The 23,214-nt window shown below is 41.4% G+C and overlaps 2 protein-coding genes across 2 annotated transcripts; both read right to left on the minus strand.

The window, feature by feature from the left end:
• Window positions 1–41: 41 nt before the first annotated feature.
• On the minus strand, window positions 42–7,962 carry ccdc15 (coiled-coil domain containing 15). The gene is made up of 10 exons (XM_042091338.1): window positions 7,423–7,962; window positions 7,034–7,183; window positions 4,957–5,142; window positions 4,712–4,828; window positions 4,393–4,539; window positions 4,032–4,151; window positions 3,682–3,785; window positions 1,875–2,069; window positions 1,332–1,480; window positions 42–821 (listed from the first exon to the last, which is right to left on the minus strand). The coding sequence occupies exons 1-10, from the start codon at window positions 7,606–7,608 to the stop codon at window positions 703–705; spliced, it is 1,473 nt and encodes a 490-aa protein (XP_041947272.1). The 5' UTR covers window positions 7,609–7,962; the 3' UTR covers window positions 42–702.
• A 755-nt stretch (window positions 7,963–8,717) lies between these two features.
• hepacamb (hepatic and glial cell adhesion molecule b) lies at window positions 8,718–22,472 on the minus strand. The gene is made up of 7 exons (XM_042091360.1): window positions 22,279–22,472; window positions 13,265–13,606; window positions 12,632–12,913; window positions 11,997–12,087; window positions 11,781–11,866; window positions 10,838–10,911; window positions 8,718–10,396 (listed from the first exon to the last, which is right to left on the minus strand). The coding sequence occupies exons 1-7, from the start codon at window positions 22,364–22,366 to the stop codon at window positions 10,076–10,078; spliced, it is 1,284 nt and encodes a 427-aa protein (XP_041947294.1). The 5' UTR covers window positions 22,367–22,472; the 3' UTR covers window positions 8,718–10,075.
• Between the last annotated feature and the right edge of the window lie 742 nt (window positions 22,473–23,214).

The raw sequence follows: 23,214 nt of genomic DNA on the forward strand, positions 1-23,214 counted from the left end.
TACATGTGTGTATGTCAACAAACTCCTGAAGACACCAAACATACAGGTAGAGGGAAACATTTATTTCACAATAATGACACACATAAAATGACACTTGACAAACAGGAAACATGACAAAAGTACTCCTTAAAGGAAGACCTTGTGCATCTGAGTGGCACAGGAGTGACCCCTGAATGTAGCAATGGCTTTGTGTCATCAACATGTAAACAATCTACCCTTCATCACAGCACAACTAAAAATGATTGGTTTGCCAGGTTACATACGTACTGTAACCCTCAGTGCCACACATCAGCTTCTGCTGATAAGATTTGAGTATGTTTACATCAGACAGTGTGCCAAGTACAGGTTTGTCACGTTTGCTGGGTTTGAATGTGACCTCACAGTACAACAAACTCATTGAGAGGAACAATTTGGAATATATTCATACAGGTAATCAAATCTGTATGCCCTGATGCAGCAAAACCATTTCACACCTAACCTTCACATACTTACAGAAAAGGTGCTCTCATACATCATACACATACAATCCAAAATCAAATGTGTGTGTTCAAGAAGTCTCTTTTCTTACAAAGAAAACAAATCCAGTGTCTTCCTCATAGTGTTTCACTTCACTTCACTTCACAACCCATCTGAAATGGCCTGGCTTCATGTATGAATGACCTGGCTTCAACTGGTTTATTCATGAACAGAGGTCAAATCCCATCACTTCTTCGGGGACTGGGCGTACCTGGTGGCCACCTGGCGGGTGGAAGCGTGGTGGCTGGCGTTGCCCTCCCTCTGGTCACAGCTCAGCAGCACGGACTGCAGGGCCTGAGCATAGGCTAGAGTGGGTCAAAGGACAACTAGTTAGGCTGGAGAATAGCATGGAGCATTCACAAACATACACACAGTGCATGTGCTGGACTTCGCTCTGCAGTAGATGACCATGGCCATGGAGCGAGGGAGTAGTATACTGGTATATGAATGCAAATGTCAATGTGCAAATGAACCATCTTATCTGCACTCGTAGGAGGCGCAACTCAAACTCTTCACAAATGAGTCATGTTGGACAGGTCGTTATGACAACAACAGTACACTCATCAAAATGTCAGTAACTAATGGTTAAGTCTTTATGATATAATTATACATTCTATTATATGAATACCCAAACACAGAGTACAGTATTAAAAGCTCATAGAAATATTTTCTGAAACACTAAAATTAACTAGCCGATATTCTATGAATCATACTGTTTGTCAGACATTTTAAATTTAGATCAGCATCTTTTATTTATTTTTTTCTGTGACATATTCGACAGGTTTCCTTGACCCTCTGTGTTATGGAAACGCTACCTTTAGGGTTTTTGTAGAAAACACAGTTGTTAGCGCAGTTGTCTGGGTGGGAGTCCCAGAAGCTGTCTCCGCAGCAGCACAGGGCAGGCAGGTCCACTTTCTCCTGCGTTATCCTCTCCCTCATCTGCGCCCTCAGGGCCTCAATGTACCTGCCACATGGACACAGTACATATTACATACATAACCTGAGTGTCATGCAGGACTTAAAGCAATTAACATTTATGTGCCTGGAGCTATCAGACATTTATGAAGACGTTATATATACTGTAGTCTACTTAGCATATTTTGAAATCTAAAGCATACTGGCTCATGCCTGAATTCAGGCGCAGTGCCTGAACACTTTATGCCATGGTCATGGCGTTGGCTAGTGCATTTATCAGCATTGATTTTACACATGCATCTTTGTAGGTATACAGTTTATGTACCCATACAATGTTAGGCATTGGCATTAACATGTTAATTTGAATTCCTTCGCAGCTTTTACTGGTTTCTAGTAAGTGCTGAGAGAAATCTGAGAGAGTGAAGAGGGAAGATTGGTTTCACCTTGTGGCCTCTCTGCTTTTCTGTGCTTTTTCTTTGCTCTTCACAGTCTTGGCCCTCTCCTCTTCCTCCAGTCTGAGACGCTCCAGAATCAGGTGTTCTCTTTCAGCAAGTGCATCTCTTTCCTCCTCTTGCTGCTTGAGTCTCTCCAGTTTCTGTTCTTCCTCTTGTCTTTGTCGCTCTTTATCAGCTTTTATTCTGCCAACAGCAGGTTATTAAGGAGAGAGAACACAGAATAAGAACATTCTGGGTATTGGGCAATAATCACTAAAGCAAGTAGATGAAGTAGATGAATCGCCAATGGCCGAGTGCAATAACAGAAGCCTAAACTATAAAATGTGAGGTACAGTATTTAGCAGACGCTTTTATCCAAAGCACACAGACTCGCAACGGCAGGAATCAAACCCAGGTGGACCGAATTTCAGTTGGCTGCTCAATCACGCTCACCCCCAGGGATGGGCAAAACTACCAGAATGTATTTTAAAATAAACACCCAGCCACGGTCCTGTGACTGTCCTGTTAATAGTGTCCCGTGACACCCAGCCACTGTCCCAAGACACCGAGCCACTGTCCTGTGATGTCTTGTCCTGTTAGTAGTGTCCTGTGACACCGAGCCACTGTCCTGTGATGTCTTGTCCTGTTAGTAGTGTCCTGTGACACCCAGCCACTCTCCTGTGACTGTCTTGTCCTGTTAGTAGCGTGTTGTGACAGTCAGCCACTGTCTTGTGACTGTCCTGTCCTGTATAAAACATTTAGAATTTTAGCGAGGCACAGCACAACTCATGCGAGAGAGCACTAGGAAAGGTGTTTTAAAACAAAGACATTACAGCGAGTGCATGCCACAATTTTCCGCAATACAGTGCTGCGAGATACAGCACAGCTTCCGCAATACAGTACTGCAAGTGGCACAGGACAGCAACAAGAATACAGTACAGTTTCTGCTCTAACCACCTCTGCATAGTAGCTGGGTGTCACAGGACACTACTAACAGGACAGGACAGTAGCTAAGTGTCACAGGACACTACTAACAGGACAGGACAGTGACTGGGTGTCACGGGTCACTACTAACAGGACAGGACAGTAGCTGGGTGTCTCGGGACAGTGGCTGGGTGTCACGGGACAATACTAACAGGACAGGACAGTGGCTGGCTGTCTAGGGACATTACTAACAGGACAGATTTGGCTGCTACTGCCTGTCCACTTCATGCCAGTGGTTCTGTGCAGAAACACATTGAAAAGCCAGTTGATAGTCATAATTTAATTTTAAAAAGGGGAAGTACTGTAGAGGCTACATGTGTGCTATAACGTAGCAGAAATAGTGTGACCACCAACCAGACTTTGAAAAGGAGGACAAGTTGTGCCTATAAAGTGAGGACAAATTGGCCAAAATGAGGACACCCCCAATGTCTGCTTATAGGCCTATTCCGATTGTGTAACCGTAGCTAGCTGGTACATAGGTGTGCAGTATGTCCATTGTGTAAACACATAGCTGTGCAGTATGTCCATTGTGTAAACACATAGCTGTGCAGTATCCATTGTGTACAGTAAACACATAGCTGTGCAGTATGTCCATTGTGTAAACACATAGCTGTGCAGTATGTCCATTGTGTAAACTTCTTTCCTGACGCCTTTTAGGAGTTGTGCTAGTAAGAGAGCTAGCAGCCTGCAGCCAGCCAATAAAATACAAATGACAAAACAGTATTTTGTTTTCGAAATACATGTACATCAGAACCACTGCCCATCCCTACCCACCACTACTAATTAGTTGGGTAGGTATGGGTAGTGTTGTTGTTTAGTGGGATTGGGTCACCTTGCTATTCTTCTTAAATGTTTCCGGTGGCGCTGGTGCTCCTTTACTTGTTCCCTCTCGATGTCCATGAAGAGGCGGCGATACGTTAGGAACTGGGACTGCCTCTACAAATGACAACGTGGATGTTGGAAATGCTGGAATTCAACAGGGCTCCCAATCAAGAGGTTCTGACAGAATTGAAGTGAAATAACCTGTCCTAAACTAGTGGAATCATAAGTGTCTAAAGTTGTTGCTTTTACATTTAGTAAATTCTGTATTCGCTTGAAATGCATTATAAGTTCAATATGCAAAGATGAGAACTGATCAGACAGAAGACAGCTTTTTCAGGCGGGTGTGGCTGAAGTGCCAACCTGTTTTTTAAGTTCCTCCTGGTCTTGGTAAGGCCACAGCACTTTTGAAGCTCGGTAGTCTGTGCTAAAGCCAGGGTGTGGACCAGTCGGGTATGCTCCTCTCAGCAATCTCTCACACGCCTGGGACAATGACAGGAGAAGAAGAAGAAGAGATATGAAGCTAATTAAGATGAAGTAGGAGGTAACATTATGAATCCCTGATCAATGTTCAATCAGGTTAGGCCAATGATTTCAAAATTAACATTTGGGAAAGAATTCCCAATGGAAAGAATTCAGACTCTCTTCACAACGTTAGTGAGTCTGGTGATACCAGATCAACTCCAGCTTGTATTGGCTATAGAAAACACTGAAGCGTCCTAACCTCTGTATTCTGGAAACTGACGCTCTTGACTTTATTTTCCAGTGGGTGATCATGTTGTCCCATCAGTGAGATCTCCTCGTCCTCCTCTGAATTAGTATTGTTTTCTTCATCCTCCTCCTCTGCTCTTGAGTTATGTGGTCTCTGCTTCTGTATCAGTTATGAAAAAATGGCATTCAGAAAGATACCATTAGCAAGGGAGAAGCCAGACGAACCTGTAAGCAAATTTGAATTTGCGGTCTGGTGTCAACCAGGCTAAGTTACCAAACAACTCACAAATAGCACATAAATGCCTACAGTGAACAACACCTAACAGACCCACATCTCTTGTAGGAGACACTTTCCATAGCCCCCCAGGTAGTTCAGACACCTCATCACCCTCTTTGACCGTCTGACAAGCAGCTAGTCTGTGCCAGACCAGCTTCACCACTTTGCTGACCTACAAAACAATGACACAGTAGAAAAGTAAAGTAAGACAAAATCACCACCTGATTAATTAACAAAATAATCTCAATCAATATGTATGCACACACACACACACACACACACACACAGGCTGAGTCTTACTTGCGGACTTTGCTGGTTGGTGTGGGCATCACTGCTTGCATCCACTTCCTGTGCCCTTACCCAGCGGGCTCTGGGGGAGCAAATGGCCAACTCTCCAGGCTGGCAGGGAAGCTGTGGGCCTCTCCTGGGGCTGAGACGCTGGCCAGCGGCGCTACTTTGCTGCAGCACTCGCCCATCCTGCTCAACCTGAAAGCCCAAGGTCAGATCAGTCACCCCTACATGCATCACTACTACAGTGTATGCGACTGAAATGTTAGTGGTGGGTAGATGACAAATAGCAGAATTCAGACTGTCCATGTGTCACACACTTATAAAAAATGGCAATTGTTAAGAATTGATATGGAAATGTTGTAGGTATGGTAGGTTCAAGTTCTGTCATATTAAATTTATTGGATTTGTATTTCACTTTTGACTTAAAATAATCATCCAAACATAAAAAATGTCATATGGTGTGACTGTCCACCATGTGTGCGAACTTCCTAAAAAGAGTGTATATCAAATAAAAAGTATAATTACTTTAAAGTTTTACCATGCATATAAAATAATTGGATGTTTTTTACAACCACAAAAAGTTTTGATGTTTATGCATGCTGTCCAACTAAGTTATAATCAAATATATTTTGTCCATAAAATGGTTGTCATATGGCGTGACACTATATTGTATATTTTGACTGGGCATTCATTTGGACATTATTATTGTGAAGAGGACCCTGCTTAATCAGGAAGTAACAATAGAATGTCAGGAGTAATTGGCATGGTCAAGAGGTGAGTTCTGCTTTTTAGATTTTTATATAAAAAGCTTTGAATTGGACATCATCAATCGTGGCCAAATTTTAGTGTCTTATGGTGTGACATCATTTGCCTAAAAAGTAGCTATTTTCCACAAATATTCTTCATGAATTCTTAAAAAGCACTGCTGCCATGTGGTCAGTTGCATGTTAAATAATAGTTAGCTGTATTTAACTGTCTAGAAAATTAGCTTAACTGTCAAAATGTCATATAGTGTGACGCTGCATCATATGGTGTGACAGCTTTTTTCAAGTCACACTATATGACATTTGTGTCACACCATATGACCAAATTGCATTTTTACATAAAAGTTCTTGTAAAAATATGTTTTAAATTCATATATTATATGTTTTTTTGTTAAATCTGTGATCATTGGGAAAAAAATGTATCTGTACAATTCATATTTCTCATACTTTTTTCTTTTATGTTACCATGCCATGTAAGTTTAAAAAATAAATACTAAACTTTCATCTATTTTGCTGTTACACGCATACACCATTCATAGAGTGACTTCAAAATTCATTGTTAATGATTTTATTGTCATTAAAAACCCTGTTTTGCTCTGACACATGGTGGAGTGGTGCAGTTCATCATATGGCGTGACACCATGTCATTTGGTGTGACATTAAATAATGTCACAAAAAAGACTTTATAATTGAAAAATCATTAAAACATCAATAGCACATAAAGGAAATGGTATCTGCAAGAACCTCAAGAATTTTGAGTGAGTTCTTACAAGAAATATCAGAATTAAGCTAAAATATCTGGTTACACTTAGGAGCATTCTCCACCTTGACAAAAATAACTTGTTAAATTTTAGGTTTTTCTTCTAAATATTCATAAGGAAATGTTGCAAATCAAAGCAAACGTGATTAAAATGTACAGTGACATAAATTAAAGTAGAAAAAAGTATCTAATTTTCATTTTATTTCAAATTATTTTCACGTCACACCATATGACAATTTTAGGCACTAACATGACAAATTGACATATAAATATATATTTCACTTTTTTTTTTTTGAAAAAAGTTTTTTTAAATTCCTTTTTTCAGGCTTATTTGTCATCCTGTCATCCTGCCACCCTGGTCTAGTGTCACATTCCAGTTACTGGTGATAATGATGAAAAGGATATTAGCAGCTCCACAGAGAATGAGATCACAGTCATCTCTTCATCAGCATTACACCACAGGATGACGAAAGGGAATTATTTGGCCGACATTTTTGAGCACTCTTGAGAGATGATAAATGTTCTAATTTTTGTTAAAGATAGCGTACTTGTTCTCCCTCACCGTTTCATAAGACCTCTGCAGCTGTTGTTTCTGACGGATTTGAGATTGTTGGGACACACGTCGGCGCACAGCATCTTGAAATTTGAGCAAATCAAGTTCCTTCTTCCGGAGAATCTCAGTCTGTAACTCCTCTGTGTGTACAGCAAGGTCCTGGAAATACAAATGTTAATTGCAATCGCACATAGGGTTTTTTGGCGCGTATGTTATATCATCTGAAACTATAAAAACAACCAACAATGAGCCCAAACCAACTCAAGCATTTCACCTCGATGTCATCTCCTTGAAATTTGGAACAGCTGTCATTTGAAACGTATTGCCCACTATAAAAACATAGTCGATTGGCTACAACAAAACATTCAGCAAAGTCAGGTAAGAATTTCAGTGCTTACGTTTGGATGTTCCTGCCATTCGTGCACACTTTCCACCCATGCTCCTACTGACATTGTTGATGGATTCCTCTCAGCAAGGATTCTGAAGTCGATGTGCTTCCTCTGGACCCCATGACTTGCTTGTTTGGTATCTTTAGAAGTATGGCGTTTATTTGATATCCCTTTTTTCTTGGCTGATAGACTCATTTTTATTCTGTCGAACTCTGCTCCTCAAGTAGGCTACACTAATTCTAGCTGTCAACCTTCGTAAGTTTTAGCCTACTGCTAATTTAGCTAATTTAGCAAGCTCATTTTGGGTTTACACAGAGACATCGAATGGCTCCTAAGAGACTAGAAAAGTGTTCCCAATTGAATGATAATAGACTAAAGTTATTAGCTTGGAAAATAAAACGGCAGTTAAGAAGCAAGCTAACTATCACGCTTGGAAATGCCGGTTGAACAATCAGTTGTTGATAGCGACCATGGGGGACGACACCCAAACATTAAAACCATTTCAACTCCACCCGCCAGACGCTCATTGGCTGACTAGCGAAAACAAACCATACCCACAGTGCATTCATTAAATTGTGCCGTCAAAAAAGCTAACACACCAAACTATGGTTCCTCGTCACCTCCTACCAATTTAATTCTACTGTTCCCACCTTAGGTCCTTCAAATGGTATAATTATGAATGTGAAAAACCTGTGTAGGCCTACTACTTCACGTCCTGACCTGGCAATGTAGCAGGCTGGAATCTTGGGGACCATCCAAAGTCAGGTTCAGCACCAGACAAAGCAGGGCTCTTGGCCAGATTTTCTTCAGGGACCCTGTTTGTAGGATCTCTGCCTGGAGCTGGGAACTATGACATGTAAAACTGTACAGAGGGCTTTTTTTTGGCAGTAACCTTCAATATATTTCCTATTTTTTAATTTTTAGAAATTTCAGACATCTGCTCACCAGAAGGAAGTGGCTTTTGAGGTTAGAATCAAAGTAAGAGGCTACACAGCAAACATTCCCTAAAGGTTCCCTAATAGTTGCAGGTTACACAAAACAATACCTTTAGAGAGCGTTCCCAGAACATCATTTAAAGGTTTATTTTTTGTGATCTTCAGGGAACTTTATACTCTGTTAGGCCTACTTGCTTCATTGGAATCTTGTTTTCTGAAGGAACAACACAGCAAATAGGCTGCAGTGTTGATTAGGATATGTGATAGAAAGGTCAGGAGTATCAGCAGTTGAAGAAAGAATAGAGTGCACAGATTTCTGCACTGGAAATCAAACACAGCAGTAGGCAAATACATGTGTAGGCCATACACACACAACAATTTATTTTTATGGAGAAAAGATTACTTAAGTCACCCAGCTATTTGCTGACCTTGCCTTTGGGAGTGGTCACCTTGCACATTTTAAAGTTTTCAAATAGTAACCATATCTAAATAAAGAATAATATAGCATTTTGTGATTTCCTCAAGTTTGGCCATGTCACTTTGTCTGATGTTTGTCTTGTGCAAATACACAATGTGCAAATGGTGTCTGTGAGGATTTCTCCTACGATTTGGTACACAGTGTACATGTGGCCAGCCCACAGATTGTTGTTCAGACATGTTGTTCCTGTGTGCAAGTCCAGTACTATTCCTTAGTGTCTCCGGCTCTGTCTTGTACATTAATGTATATGCATGAATTTCGAGAAGAATTGCAGGCTTTCTTGACAATGCCTGCACTCAAAATCTGTGTCCAGCCAGAACAAAGAACCTACTCACTCTTTTGTGTGAATCAGCAAACACATTCTCTCTGTGTGAGAAGAACAGTATGCACTGTAACTAATGGAAAGAGACACAATCTTCGCAAACATGAAGAAAGCGGCTATTATTTGTGTAAAATAATAGAACAAACCAGTATTAATATAATAAAATATAAAGAAATCCAAGACAATATGAGTATGTACATATATAATCATATATATATAATCATATTTTACATATGCTTTAAATACATGTGCTTACAGAGAGGAAAATACTGTAATCTGTGTATCTCCACTCTGTAGCCTACATGGCTGAACATGACATTTTCACACATAATGTGGACAAGCCTCTGGAAGGGACCTGGCACAGAAATAACAGAACTGCTATCATGTATTCTTCATCTGGTCTTTTGTTCTTATAAATTGTATTTGGTGCTGTCTAAAGGTGCTGATACATGGGGCAACTTTTTTTTAACAATGTTGCTTCAGCTTAATAACAGACCTTCTTTAATTCATATGATTACCTCCTTTAGAATCACAGTCAGAATCCCTTCAGATTGCTTAATGTTTCCAGATGAACATTACAACAGCAGTCTCAAATATTTTGACAGTAGCCTAAACATGTGCATGTCTGGTTGTGCTCATAGAAACATTACTGTAAATGCCATCACATGAGCTCAAGTTGTTGCATATGAATTCTTTCATAATAACATTTATATGTAGAATTTTGTCATGTAAAGTCTTTAACCCCTTCATCATAGTCTTTCTTTCCACAATGCAGTATTTTAATTTGATGTTGGCAGAAGTGAAATCAAACTGCGCTCACAGCAAAACACCTATATACATAAATAAAAAAAACACTTTGTACAGCTTCCTGTTGAGATATGTTGAAGTAGTTCCCCAGCAGCATGACGTGGACCAGACTGTGGCCATTCAGGTGGTTGTGGAGGTGTTGGGCTCTGATGCAGGTTCGGCGTTATCCTCGGGCTGGTGGGAAGCAGGAGGCCTCCTCTGGGAGCGACTGGAGCTGCGGCTCCGTGCAGGGGAGGGGGCGGCTGCAGGGGGGCTCTGGCCCTGCCTCTTGCGGTGATGCGCGGGGGGCGAGTTAGTCGGGGTGCGGGGGTAACTGCGAGAGGAGCGGGCTGGGCGCTCTGGAGAACGGGAGATGGGAGGCCCCGAGCCGTTGTAGCTGGAGGGGCTTCCATTGGAGGTACAGGCTGTGCATGTAGACCCTGGATCACCGGTAACGGAATCCTGGAGAGACATGAGAGTAGGTTTAGAGGTGCACGTCTCTCTTTGTTGTTCTTTGTTGTTATCATTTTAAAACAGTATTCCTACTAGAACCCTCCATGTAGCAAGCCTGAGGTTTGCAGTCACCATTTCTTGACAGAGAATTTCTAAGTCAGACGTGAGCTGAGACACTTCTGAAATATAAACACAAGCTTAAACTTTCACTTTCTTACATATAATTTTTGTTATTAATTATATCTGTCGGTGTCCAGTGCTCTTCAAGTTCAGGTCAAGATGTAGATTTCTTATTCCTTTCCATTCTGGCATGGATCTTGCCAGCATTCCGCTATAAAATCCATTATGCAATTGATGTGTCTGTAAACATGTTGTCACTTGTATTTGTTCTCAAGCCCTCCTATACATACCCATTCCATAGGCATTGCAGAAGTATGAGACGTCAGTTACCTTCTCTTTCAGGATGTAGAGTGCCACTGGGTTTCTGCGCTCATGATTGGTTATTTTTTTCGGAATGATCTCATCTGCAGGTAAGAGATACAAAGGTCAGAGAGTTTGGGCTCTATCTTGGCGATCTAAAATGCATGGTCAGTGGCGAAAAGCTTAAATACATTTAGGGGTGTGTCCAGTCCACATTCTGGGTGGTTTTGTTATCAAACGTCGGGTGCTTGGCAGAAAAAGTTTGTTCTTATGTTTCTTAATCAGTCATGGGTGTGTTTTGGGCGTAACATCCTTTAAACCAATGAGAATGACATCTATCACTCCATTTAACAGCAAGCAGCGCAACTTCAAACAGCGCATCTGTGTTTTGATAGTCAGCAGCGCATTTGAAGGAATCTGCTTGCGCGTGAGACCATATGGAACAGGTATTCTACTGGTGTTGCTACAGTAGGCCTACTGGTATTACTACATTACTACATTATTCTACAGGTATTACTAAGACCTAGCAGAGTATAGCCTACGTGCATCTGCACTCGTCTATTATTTGAACTCATTGGCAAAGTGAAACTTCACCATGGTCTCATAGTCAACGACAAAACACAGTTAATTACTTTCACTATTGACAAGGGGTTACCATTGAAAACATGAAAAAAGCAACACTTACCCCAGTAATGTTCGAATGACTGAATAAAAATCCTAAGGCTATTTATCCTGCAGAGAAGTTGTTTGGGACTGCTTGCTAACGGCTGCTTACATCTTGTGACAGTGCATCTTCAGCTGTGCTTTGTTTTGCTATAGACCAGGTTTTTCTTGGTCAGTGGCGTAATGATTTTTAGAGGGTGTAAGATAGCGATTTTTGTATCATGTCCAGACCACACCTTCTGCCACAGCCCTGGGTGCAAGGCTTAATAAAGGGGGTTTCACATGTTGGTTTTAAATGAGATTCACTTACTTTCAGTCTTGTCTTCATCATGATCAATAAGATGGTTCTCATGGTCCTGTGCCCTTTTCTTCATTTTTTTTCTTTTTCGTTCAGATCTGAAATGATGGAAAGAATCAAAAGAAAAATTGATCATGCAATAAAATTCACCATAGCTCAAGAACATTGATAGAAGATTAAAACGATGATAATATGTAAGGTATGAGATGACACTGAAATAAAACCTACTTGGTAGGCTTCCAGCAGGCACACACAGTCACAAGGGTTATGAGGAGAAAAATCCCCCCTGTGGACAGAATTATGTAGAGGGAACTCCTTTCTGGAACAAAGAGAATGATCACTGATTTTGATCTTAGAAAAGCTTCAGTGCTCATAATTGGTTTAATTATATGATGTTTAACTACCTCAGACTACTATGTTTCATACCAAACTACAGCACAAAAATATGTGTATCCATATTTTAAAAGTAAGTATACTGTTTTGATCCCGTGAGGGAAATTTGGTCTCTGCATTTATCCCAATCTGTGAATTAGTGAAACACACTCAGCACACAGTGAGGTGAAAGCACACACTAACCCGGAGCAGTGAGCTGCCAGCTACAGCGGCGCTCGGGGAGCAGTGAAGGGTGAGGTGCCTTATTGCTCAAGGGCACTTCAGCCGTGGATGTGGGCATAGGAGAGCAGTGCTCAACCACTTTCCCACCCACATTTTTCCTACTGGTCGGGGATCGAACTGGCAACCATTTGGTTACAAGCCCGAAGCCCTAACCAGTAGGCCACGGCTGCCCCCAGTAAGGAAGCATTTAACAAAACAAATGCATAGCAACAGTGCTTTTCTTGTGTATCATTTTCTTGTGCACCTACTATAGACTGTGAGTTTGATTGGCATGCTTCTCATGCTGCCAAGAGGATTCTCAACATGGCAACTGTAGATGTCATCATCCGCCATCAGCACCCGGGTGATGGTCAGGATCTTCTGGTCAGGTGACAGCACAAGGCGTGTCTCATTGGAAAGTGGTTTGTCCCCTTTGAACCAGCTGTAAATAGTTTTGGTGCCTGTATCATGGCTGCAGTTGAGCGTGAATTGTTCTGTCAACTCCAGAACAGTGGAGGATTCCACGTGTACATAGGGCCTGGAGATCGGCTCTGCCATCAAACAAACAGACAGTGCAGTTTCAGCTCACTTCACATCCAATAGCCCTGTCCTCAAACAGCCTTACTGATGTCAAGCGCCTTTGAGGATGTATGCATATGTATGCATTTAATCTAAAATTCAATACAGAAACTTTAGGACCAAATCAAGTCAAATCAAGTGACTTCATTTGACTTGTAGGATCACATCTCAGTTGTAAAACAATTCTATGAACCATTTCCCAACCTGACAATTTTATGCATATTCCTTCTTCATTTTGTTGTGTTCCTCGAAGAACTTTTTTGTCACACACATTTGTCACACACATTACATCACTACCCCACCCACCACATCTCTCATCTCACCGTCCACCGTGAGGTCGATGCTCCCCTCTCCGGTGAAAGTGTCGTCCGTGATGGAGATCTCCACCTCGTAGGTTCCCTCGTCGGACAGCCTCAGGTTATGCAGGAGGAGCGTGCCATTCTCGAACACCAGGATGCGGTCGCGGTACTCGGGCCGCAGGTTGCCGATGATCTCCGTGCCGATGGACTGCACCACCGTGATGGGCTTGTCCTTCTTCAGCTGCCACTTGATGACGGGAGGGTCCTGGCTGGCGCTGGCGTAGCGGACCGACAGCAGGGCCTCTCCTCCCGTCGTGCCCCGGATGAGGGCGCCCAGGGTGGTGATGTTTACCGCCCCAACTCCCCCTGTGCAGACGTAGACGGTAGAAGGAGACTGTAGACAAAGCTGTTCCACATGAAACACAGTGCACATGGTACACACATAGCACAACAAACAGGGGCACTGCAAAGATGGGGAACGTTTGGATGATTACCAGGGCCATGCAATGACAGGAGGCATAATGACTACATTCGTTCTATTGCAGGGATTAATCTTATAATTTCATTGGGCCCAAAATGCTTGGCTTCACCCAGGGCCATAGTCACCATAGACATAGTCCATAGGCCATAGTCACCAAAAACGCTATAGGCTACTACAGGAAACCAACAACTCTGAAATGCAATCAAACGTAAATAACGCACAAATTAGTGAGCTATTGATGGTTTCAGAGAGAGTAGCCTACACTGTCAGTGGTTTGTCCTGGTGGTTTTGCGTTTTTCGTTAGAGGCGTGTGCTATCAAAAGCTTCCTGCACCCTACTGCAGTGCGGGCTGTCAACAATATCGTAAAATATACCGGTACAATTCTCACAAAACTTGTTGGAAAGGTGTAGCACTGTCTAAGGAAACCCCATTCATTTTTGAAGCTGATCAGACTCAAAGGGAACTTTGAAGCATTTTCCATATTGTAGCCTATTTTCTCGCAATGATAGCAAAAGTGAAACGTAGTGTCCTTTTATTTGAATTTATGCGTGCCTGTCATTCATTTCTTTCACATGTCTTACAACATAAATACTGTGTTCATATGCTTGTAGTAATGTCAGAAATGATCCGGTTTATAAGCCTCTTAGAAATGGTTGTTGCATCTTGCATGTTACATTTAGATGCGCACTCAATCGCGCATCCATGCAGGCAAAACATAGCACTCAAATGTGGCGACGGCACAAAAGTTGAAAAAAAAAAAACTTTTACAATGGCGGTGATAGCCTACAAGTGGAGATTATGTGAAAAATCGTTACGCGGTGGATAGAAGCATGACATTTGGTAGATATGTTCCTTGGGTGACCCTAAGGAACCACAAAATTGGCAGCTGATTCAAACACTACCCAAACAACCTCTAAAAAGCTTGAAATTTGGTATGTTCATTGGGTGATCCTAGGGCATCCTAAAAGGGGTGCCCAAAAATATCTCAAACAGGAAGTGAGTTTTTAAAGAAATTGAAAAATGGCAGGCTCCCCGCCACAAAATTGGTAGCTGATTCAAACACCACCTAAACAACCTCTTAAAAGCTTGAAATTTGGTATGTTTGTTCCTTGGGTGATCCTAAGACATCATAGAAGGGGTGCCCAAGAAAATCTCAAACAAGAAGTGAGTTTTTAAAGAAATTGAAAAATGCCGCATTCCCCACCACAAAATTGGTAGCTGATTCAAACACCACCTAAACAACCTCTTAAAAGCTTGACATTTGGTATGTATGCTCCTTGGGTGATCCTCCTAAGACATCCTAGAAGGGGTGCCCAAAAATATCTCAAACAGGAAGTGAGTTTGTAAAGAAATTGAAAAATGTTGCGCTCCCCGCCACAAATTTGGCAGCTAATTCAATCACCACCTAAACAACCTCTTAAAAGCTTATATTGGGTGACCCTAAGACATCATAGAAGGGGTGATCAAACATATCTCAAACAGGAAGTGAGATTTTTAAGAAATTCAAAATGGCCACCCATATAATTGACAGCTGATTCAGAGGCCACTTAAACAACCTCCTAAAAGCTTGAAATTTGATGTCCCTTGGATGATCCTACGTTATCCTGGAAGATTACTCCAAGAAATCTCAAACGGGAAGTACATTTTTAAAAAAATTGAAAAAAAGGCTGCACTGCCTATCCACACAATTGGCAGCTATTTCAAAGGCCACCTAAACAACCTCCTAAAATCATGAAATTAGGTATAAGTGTCATAGATATGTCTCTGTTTTAAGCAGACAATACGGCTACACTATGGCTATATCCACCTATTGTCTCAAAGATACTATAAACACAGACAGTCAAGCACCTCAGGCAGACCTCATAAAAAGCATACAATTAAGCACACATGTCCCCTGCAACTTCTTAAGACACAGTAAAACACCACACTAGATTACATTAGTCCTACTCTACATACTGCATATTTGCATCTGTTCACATGCTCTGGCACATTGGCATAATACTGTGCAAGGCAACCCAGCATCCTGGCATCGGCACTTTCGAGAGCAGAGAGGCTCACCTTTGCTGCCACATTTAAGAGGTTCTCTACATACTTTGGCTGCCTCTGGTAAAAGTGTCCATAAAGGTGTCCAAAAATCATCTAATTTGGTCCATCCATATTTTTCAGGAGAAGGCACTGACTGGGTAGCCTGCAGACCTTTGGACCAAATGCTAGCTTGGTACACTGCTCTATTTGAATGCTGTATCAGTGCAGCCTGTGTGGGAGGAATATTTTCCATTGAGAGACATATTTGAGAAAACAAGTCCTTCCTGAGATCATTGAACACAAGAACACAAGTGTACTTCTCCAGCATGCAAACATGTTTGATTCCTGGCTAAGCAGTTGAAAAGGATTTGCTGTCATAGCAATGAATTTACTTCTGGAAATGGTTTCCATGCTGCCCACCCTTTAGAAGGAGTCTGCTGTTCCAGAGGTAGCCACCCCATTATCACATAGTGCAGTTGTTCAACTACTTCCATCTAAAAGTTATCCGATTGTGTTCCAAAGAGCCATCTCTATGTGTAACCCACCAAGCATCACAAACATCTCTCCATAACAGTCTGGATCTCTGGATCACTCCACTGAACCATTTTTGTAAATGTATATATATAGTGGTTGGTCAAATGCCATGGTTGGTCAAATGGACAATGGCCGGAATTTAGGTGCTCTGTCAATTGTTTTACAACATTCATGCCATGTCTGACAGCAAAGCTGACAGCTTTTTCATGAAAGAGAGGACGGAGTGAGTTTATAGCAGGTGGGTCAGACAGTTCTGGCTGAAGTGAAGCATCAGTTTGATTGCATGCTCACCCCACTTTTCCTCCTCTGTTATTGCCCATGCTAAGTTCGGTTTGGTTAACTTTTGGCACTAAGCAGAGGTGGACAAAGTACGAAAATATTGTACTCAAGTAAAAGTACCAATACCTTGATGAAATAGTACTCAAGTACAAGTTAAAATACCGATCTGAAAATGTACTCAAGTAAAAGTAAAAAGTAGTTCATTTAAAATGTACTTTAAGTAAAAGTTACTTAGTTACTTTTTTTTTTGGGGGGGGGGGGGGGGGGTACCAGAACAACCAGTTTTACCAAAGACTTTCTAATGAGGAGATACAGCACTCAAAAAATCCTCTATAGTAATGCATGGCAGTTGTCTACACATCATATGTCTACACATATCACAACCCTTCCGCGGCAAAACGTCGACATGTGAATACATTGAGCCAATCATGTGGTGTGTTGTGAAATACATTGAGCCAATCATGTGGTGTGCTGTGAAGACATCGTGCCAATCATCTGTTGTGATCTCGCTGCTGGAGCAAGATTGGTGTCGTGAAGCCTTACGCACACGCATTTCTGCTGAAATAGATGCACGATAAGTGCCCAAAAAGTGTTGCAATATGGCCGCCGAGTGGAGGTACTTGCCTGAAAAGGACGTTGAGAAATGGAGATCTATGTGAAAAATCACCGGAGTTCTCCTTTAAGTTTGAGCAGTAGTTGATTTTCAAAGTTAGTTGCACTCATCCTTGGGTCGCTTTGCAGTGAACAGTAATCCAGCACAACTGAAAAGCCCCTCACAGGCAGCTGAGGCAGGCAGGCCAGTATTGAGTTGCAGAGAGTTTTTTTATATTTGGAAACGAGCAGAAGGTTCAGCAGATTAAAGGGCGTCGTACTGGGGGGGAAAGTGGAAAGTATAGGGCCCCAATGGAGGAGAGGGCCCATGAAAAGTGGAATACAGGGGGCACAACGTTTTCACCAGGCATTAGTAATAACTCAGGTAATCCACACATAAAAAATCCAAACAACTCCATAAGTAGAGTCATGTAATGAAGTGGAATAACACAGGGGAAAAGTATTAAACACACTAAGAAAAAGCACTAAGGCAAGGAAAGGGAAGGAACGAGCTGGAATCTGTATAGAGAGTAGTTATCCTTTCTATCTGTGCAAATTAATATAAGCTTGGTTAGTAGCCTACATATTGATGGGCTATAAAAAGGTTTTTCATTACCAAGGTGTGACACAAAAAAACATTTCATGATGGATAAAAGCAAAAAGCTCTCCAAAGACCTTTGCAACCTTATTGTTGCAAAACATATCAATGAAACTGGTTACAGATGCATTTCAAAACATCAGAATCTTCCAGTAAGCAGCATGGGAGCCATTATCTGCAAGTGGAAGAAACATCACTGCATCATCAACCGGCCATGCACAGGATCTCCTCGTAATATTTCTGACCAGGGAGTCAGAAGGATAGTTCTGGAAGTAACTAAAGATCAGGATTCACAAGAGGGACCCCTGGAATCTGTTTAGAACAATGGGCCAAAATCAGACCTGATACTGCGACCAATAAGTTTTGTCATACAGGAAATGTCTTGAAGCTGTCTTTACAAACAAAGGCTTTTCCACAAAGTAAGAAATTTCAGTAGGCACGTTCAATACTTTTTTCCTGTGTCATTCCACTTTAATACACAAAACTCTTATGTTTGGATTTTTTATATGTGTTAATATAATGTGTGGTGAAAATTTCGAATAGACTCACTGGAAATTTAGGCTAATTACTAAAAAAAAAAAAAGCGTGTTGTATACAGAACATAGTGAAAACTGTGTAAGGTCACCCTCACTATCTAGTGTGTCTCTTCCGCGTAAATGTTCCCTCAGATGTGGAAGCTCAGAAAGCAGTCGTTCTTTCAGTCTGGTGGTGTGAATCTGTTGTGAAGCAGTCGTTCTTTCAGTCAGGTGAACGGATTCACACCACCAGACTGAAAGAACGACTGCTTTCTGAGCTTCCACATCTGAGGGCACATTCACATTTATTTTTACCTCGCTCAGGAGAGACACACTCCTGAGTTTTGAGAAGGACATTGGACCAGCTCTCATGATAGCCTGTCAAACTGGCAGTGATGCCATGCACTTAATGCGAGCAGCACAAGTAGTGCGCAAAGAGATCCTTAATTCATCTTTCTCTTTTGACAGGTCATTCAAAGAAAACTGCCAGCAGAGGGCTGTGCCACCATCTCTCTTGGCCTTCATCAACATGGTACTTGATGGTACAAACATTGAGCATCAGTCCACCACAAAACCTGCCCTAACAATCTCCCAATTGATAGTCTTAACAGTAAGAAGTTTAATTAATTATTTAATAATTAACTAATTAATTAAGTAGTAATTAAAGACACAGCCTTATATTAATATGCTAGCTACAAATGTGTTCAAGCCCGGTTGACCGGCTATTTAAAGGGACACCAGGCAAGCCTGCTACTTTTTCTCTACGAAACCCCCTCGCTCGGCTCTTCGCCGGCTTCTTCGCCGGCTCTGCCATACACACGTTTGCAACAATCTCTAGCGTTTCGTTAGCCTGCCTGCTTCGGTCGGCGGGTAGGATACACTGAACTTGCAAGCGGGATATTCTTCCTGCAGGCAATAGGGGCGTTCTCGCCCTGTAACGAGTCATTTAACCATATACCGACTTACGAAGATGAGTAATTAACACGAAAACGTTGCCTGGTGTCCCTTTAACTAGGTTACTCTGTTAACATTACCTATTTCAGCCATAACAAATTTCACATTACCAAGATGACATATCTACAATATACTCTGTTCAATCATTAAACTAGCTTCAGCTCACATAAATGTTCCAGACTATCTTCTAGTTTAGCTAGGATAATTATTTTGATCAATGTCCATGATTTTTACCTCAAAAGCTAACTACCAAGGAAAACTCCTTCCTGGCTATGGTTAAATTAATTTGCAACATGAATAATATTATGTAATTATGTAATAATATTGTTTGTTCATAGTCAATCTGTTTACCTGTTAGAATATGGCAGTTAAAGTACTCTCTACATTGTGCGTACTGTGGCCTGTAGTAACAACTCTCTAAAGCAGGGTTTTTTCAACCAGCGATGGTATTGCAGGTGGTCTGTGAAAATGGTCTGGGGGGGGGGGGGGTCACTTGTGGATAATTCTGTGCTGTGAAGAAATGAAATTAGCCACAAATCTAATGAAATAACAACTAATAACTGAATAATACAGTGACAACAAAGAAATGAATTGGGATGTATAAAAAATGAATATTTTGATGTTTTGTTTACCTTGACCTTTATAAAAATAAAAATGCAAAAATGCATTTTCTTGAACTCTGGTGGTTTCAAAGTTATCAGATACAGAATGGGCACCCAAAAATGTGTGGGAAATGACACTTTAAGTGTTTTTCTACTCTGTTTGGTTCCAACGTGAGGCACTTTTGAATATTATTGGCGGCCATCTTGGATTTGACCTCTCCCGGGCCTCAGAGGTCAAATTTGATTTCCCTCCCAATCTGAAAATAAACCTCATGGTATAACCTAACTATGGTAGAATTTTAATGGTTACCCGCTGTACTATAACGTAATTTAGCAACAGTGCCGCCAGCCGAGCTAGCTGCAAGTTACCAGTGAACGGTAACTTGCAGCTCCAAGCGGATTTGTACACGCAGCCCCCCAATGTTGATATCATGGCTACGGCCTTGGCTTCACCCCTTTTACATTACATTTTATCACACCAAAACAAGAGTGCCCCCAGCAAATTATTTTGGTTGTTGAGCCTTATTCCACAATACAAGCTGAGGGGTTTCAAAACAGCCGTTGTAGACTGTTGATGCCTGGTGTATTTGCCTGATTGGCTGTGATGTAGGTCATAAACTATAATGTCAGTATGCAGTAATTATTTTTGATAAAAATGTCTGTCATATTTAAAAAATAAATGCACTGTCATACAACCCTGTCGGAGAAACATTTCAGTGGTAGCCTGTAAAGTGGTAGCCAGTAAACACGTTATTAATCCAAACAGTGTGCCAGGGGACTTCATCAACTGATCTCCTCTAAAGTAACGAGCATCAGGATACTTCCTCAGGAGTGGTTGAGGTGGTTAAGAAAAGCTAAACTGAGCTGAGCCCTTGAATATTAAAGAAATTATGACTTGGGAGTGAGAGCAATAAATATTAATTGTATTTGCATTGGAAAATTCCTTTTATCAGAAAGTATTATGTATAAATGTACTAAATACATTTTCCCAATTCACTATATTCTGAAGGGTTTATGCATTTTATGAATGTACACAATGTGTAGCCTTTATGTGAGGCAATGCATCATTTAATCCCATATAAACAGTATGTTAATATAACACAACATTGTAATTCTCTCTGAGTTTGTGCACACAGTGTGTACTGTATGGTAGGAGAGCTGATCAAGGAAGCTCCTGCGTGCATTTCTCAAAGGACTAACTTGACAGCCACATTTCCAGAGGAATGGGGCCAGTGGCCATGCTGTCATATGTGTCCCCTCCCACGGATGCCCAGGCGATGGGCATCCAGGCTGGCCTGCATGGAGGCTCTTCATTGCCCTAGCAACCATTCTCCGTCCCCTGGGCTGGTCAGGATGTGAAGACAAAGGCTGGGATTGTTCTGACCAATTTCCTCCCTGGCAGCCCATGAAAAGTCCCCTCAGAGGCGCACAATCAATGTGATTGGATGGACAGGGGCACACAGAGGCCCGAGTGATTCCAGCGATGACAGCACAGCCAAGCGATACAACGCAACACACGCGGGATCTGTCACGGTACATAATCTAACACAAGACCCTCCAAATCTGCCATGGTGCAGTGGCAAACATTGTCAACGTAACCACAACTCTTTTCTTCTGCTCGTGACATACAGACGGACAATGACAACTGTTTGGACCTCTTTTAACAACTCTGATCCTCATCATCTCACTGCTCCATCCATTGTATCAATTCCAGGCTGCCCTCTGTCCCACAAGTAACTCTGTTGTACTGTGCGGAACTTCTCAATTAACACTAGAAGTCCCTTCGAGTTTTTGAAACGTTGTTATCTAACATATTACCAAAAATGAGAATTGTCAATTTATTATTATCTTTAGTCACAACAAGAAATGCTCATAACCATGAGCATAAGTCAACATATATTAATCATTATGTTGAATTATACATTTACGTTAAAAGTTCTAGTTCCAGCACTTTCAAATTCTATATTTGAATCTGTATTAAAATGTATAAATAATGAATTCCCTCTGGGTCACATTGTGTGAAATATGTAGAACCATACAAATAGTTTTTAAAGTGAATTACAGAGGAAGATGTGGCCACAGGAATGCTTAATGAACAGACATGATTGTAAAGTCAGTTGGAATATAATTCTGATCTGAATATATCAATGTCTCAATATTTGCCATTTGTTTTGGATTTTGAATATACATTGTTATTCAAAGAGTATTTGTATAGAAGAGAAGACAGAGAAATGATAAAAAAAAAATTAAGTAACTGAAAACCTTTACCAATGCAACAAACCACACAAAAGCAAGTAAACAGAACATCTTGCTTTACAAAATGTACTAAAACAAACACATAAACATCTCAATAAAGTCCCTGCCACTCCCACTAGATTGGCGCTGCACAGCACCAGCACATTCCTCCAGCACAGCGCGGAGGTCCTCAACTGCAGAAAGTTGGCGAGGATTTTCTTACCTGCTTGGAAAGTGACAAGCAGACAGCAGATGAGCAAAAGCGAAGGGGCAGCTAATGCTTTGGAGAATGCCTCTCTCTCTGTCTTCATCTTGGGTGTAAGGCTCGGTCTTTCTCCAAAACGATTAGCATGATTTGACCACTCCAAGCACGTCCCCTGAATGAGCGCACTGCTATTCCCTCAAGGCAGGGCTGTGCCAAGGCTGGACACAAACAAATCAATGCACCGAGACAGAGGGGTGTGTGTGTTTGTGTTTGTGTGTGAGCGGGCGTGCATTTGTGTGGTGTGGGGGTTGGTCAATGGTGGGACAAGACAGAAGAAAACTTCAACACAAAAGAAAACTTCACAAGACCATGAAGCATGAAGACTGATTTATCTTTAGCTGATAATAAAATAAAAGCAAGCCATTGTGCAGTGCGTTGAATTGCACTGAACAAGAAAAATATCCTTTCATAGAGTAGGGGATAATAGAACCAGTGAGTATGCAAAACACACCTGCCATGATGACTGTTAGTCTCTCTTAGGGACCTACTCTTTTCCCACACCCCAGAAGGGCCTGAAGCATAATGAATTTCAAGAACATCACAACAATAGACAAGTGTCTCTCAGCACTGTGCTTGGAGCCCATCAAGCTATGCTTTTGTGGCAATGGTCTGAATTAGCAGATGATGGCATGTGAAGTCTCATAGCAGTGAAGTAGCACTCAGCCTATGTGCTAATCAGTGTCTGCTTGGTGATAACCTCACTTACAAGTCTAGGGAACAAGCCTTCTCCAACAGGCAGTTTTAGTTATATTGGTGGGTGGCTTTTGGTATAGTCACTAAATGAACTTAAACTCTGTAAAAACTGTTGATGAAGTCAAATGTAAATTTCTGAGAAAACAGTTAAATGTCAATGTTTAGGATATTTGGAGATATTTATATCACAGAGTAGGCCTA

The sequence above is a fragment of the Alosa sapidissima genome, chromosome 5 (assembly GCF_018492685.1).
Source record: "Alosa sapidissima isolate fAloSap1 chromosome 5, fAloSap1.pri, whole genome shotgun sequence".
Lineage (NCBI taxonomy): Eukaryota > Metazoa > Chordata > Actinopteri > Clupeiformes > Clupeidae > Alosa > Alosa sapidissima.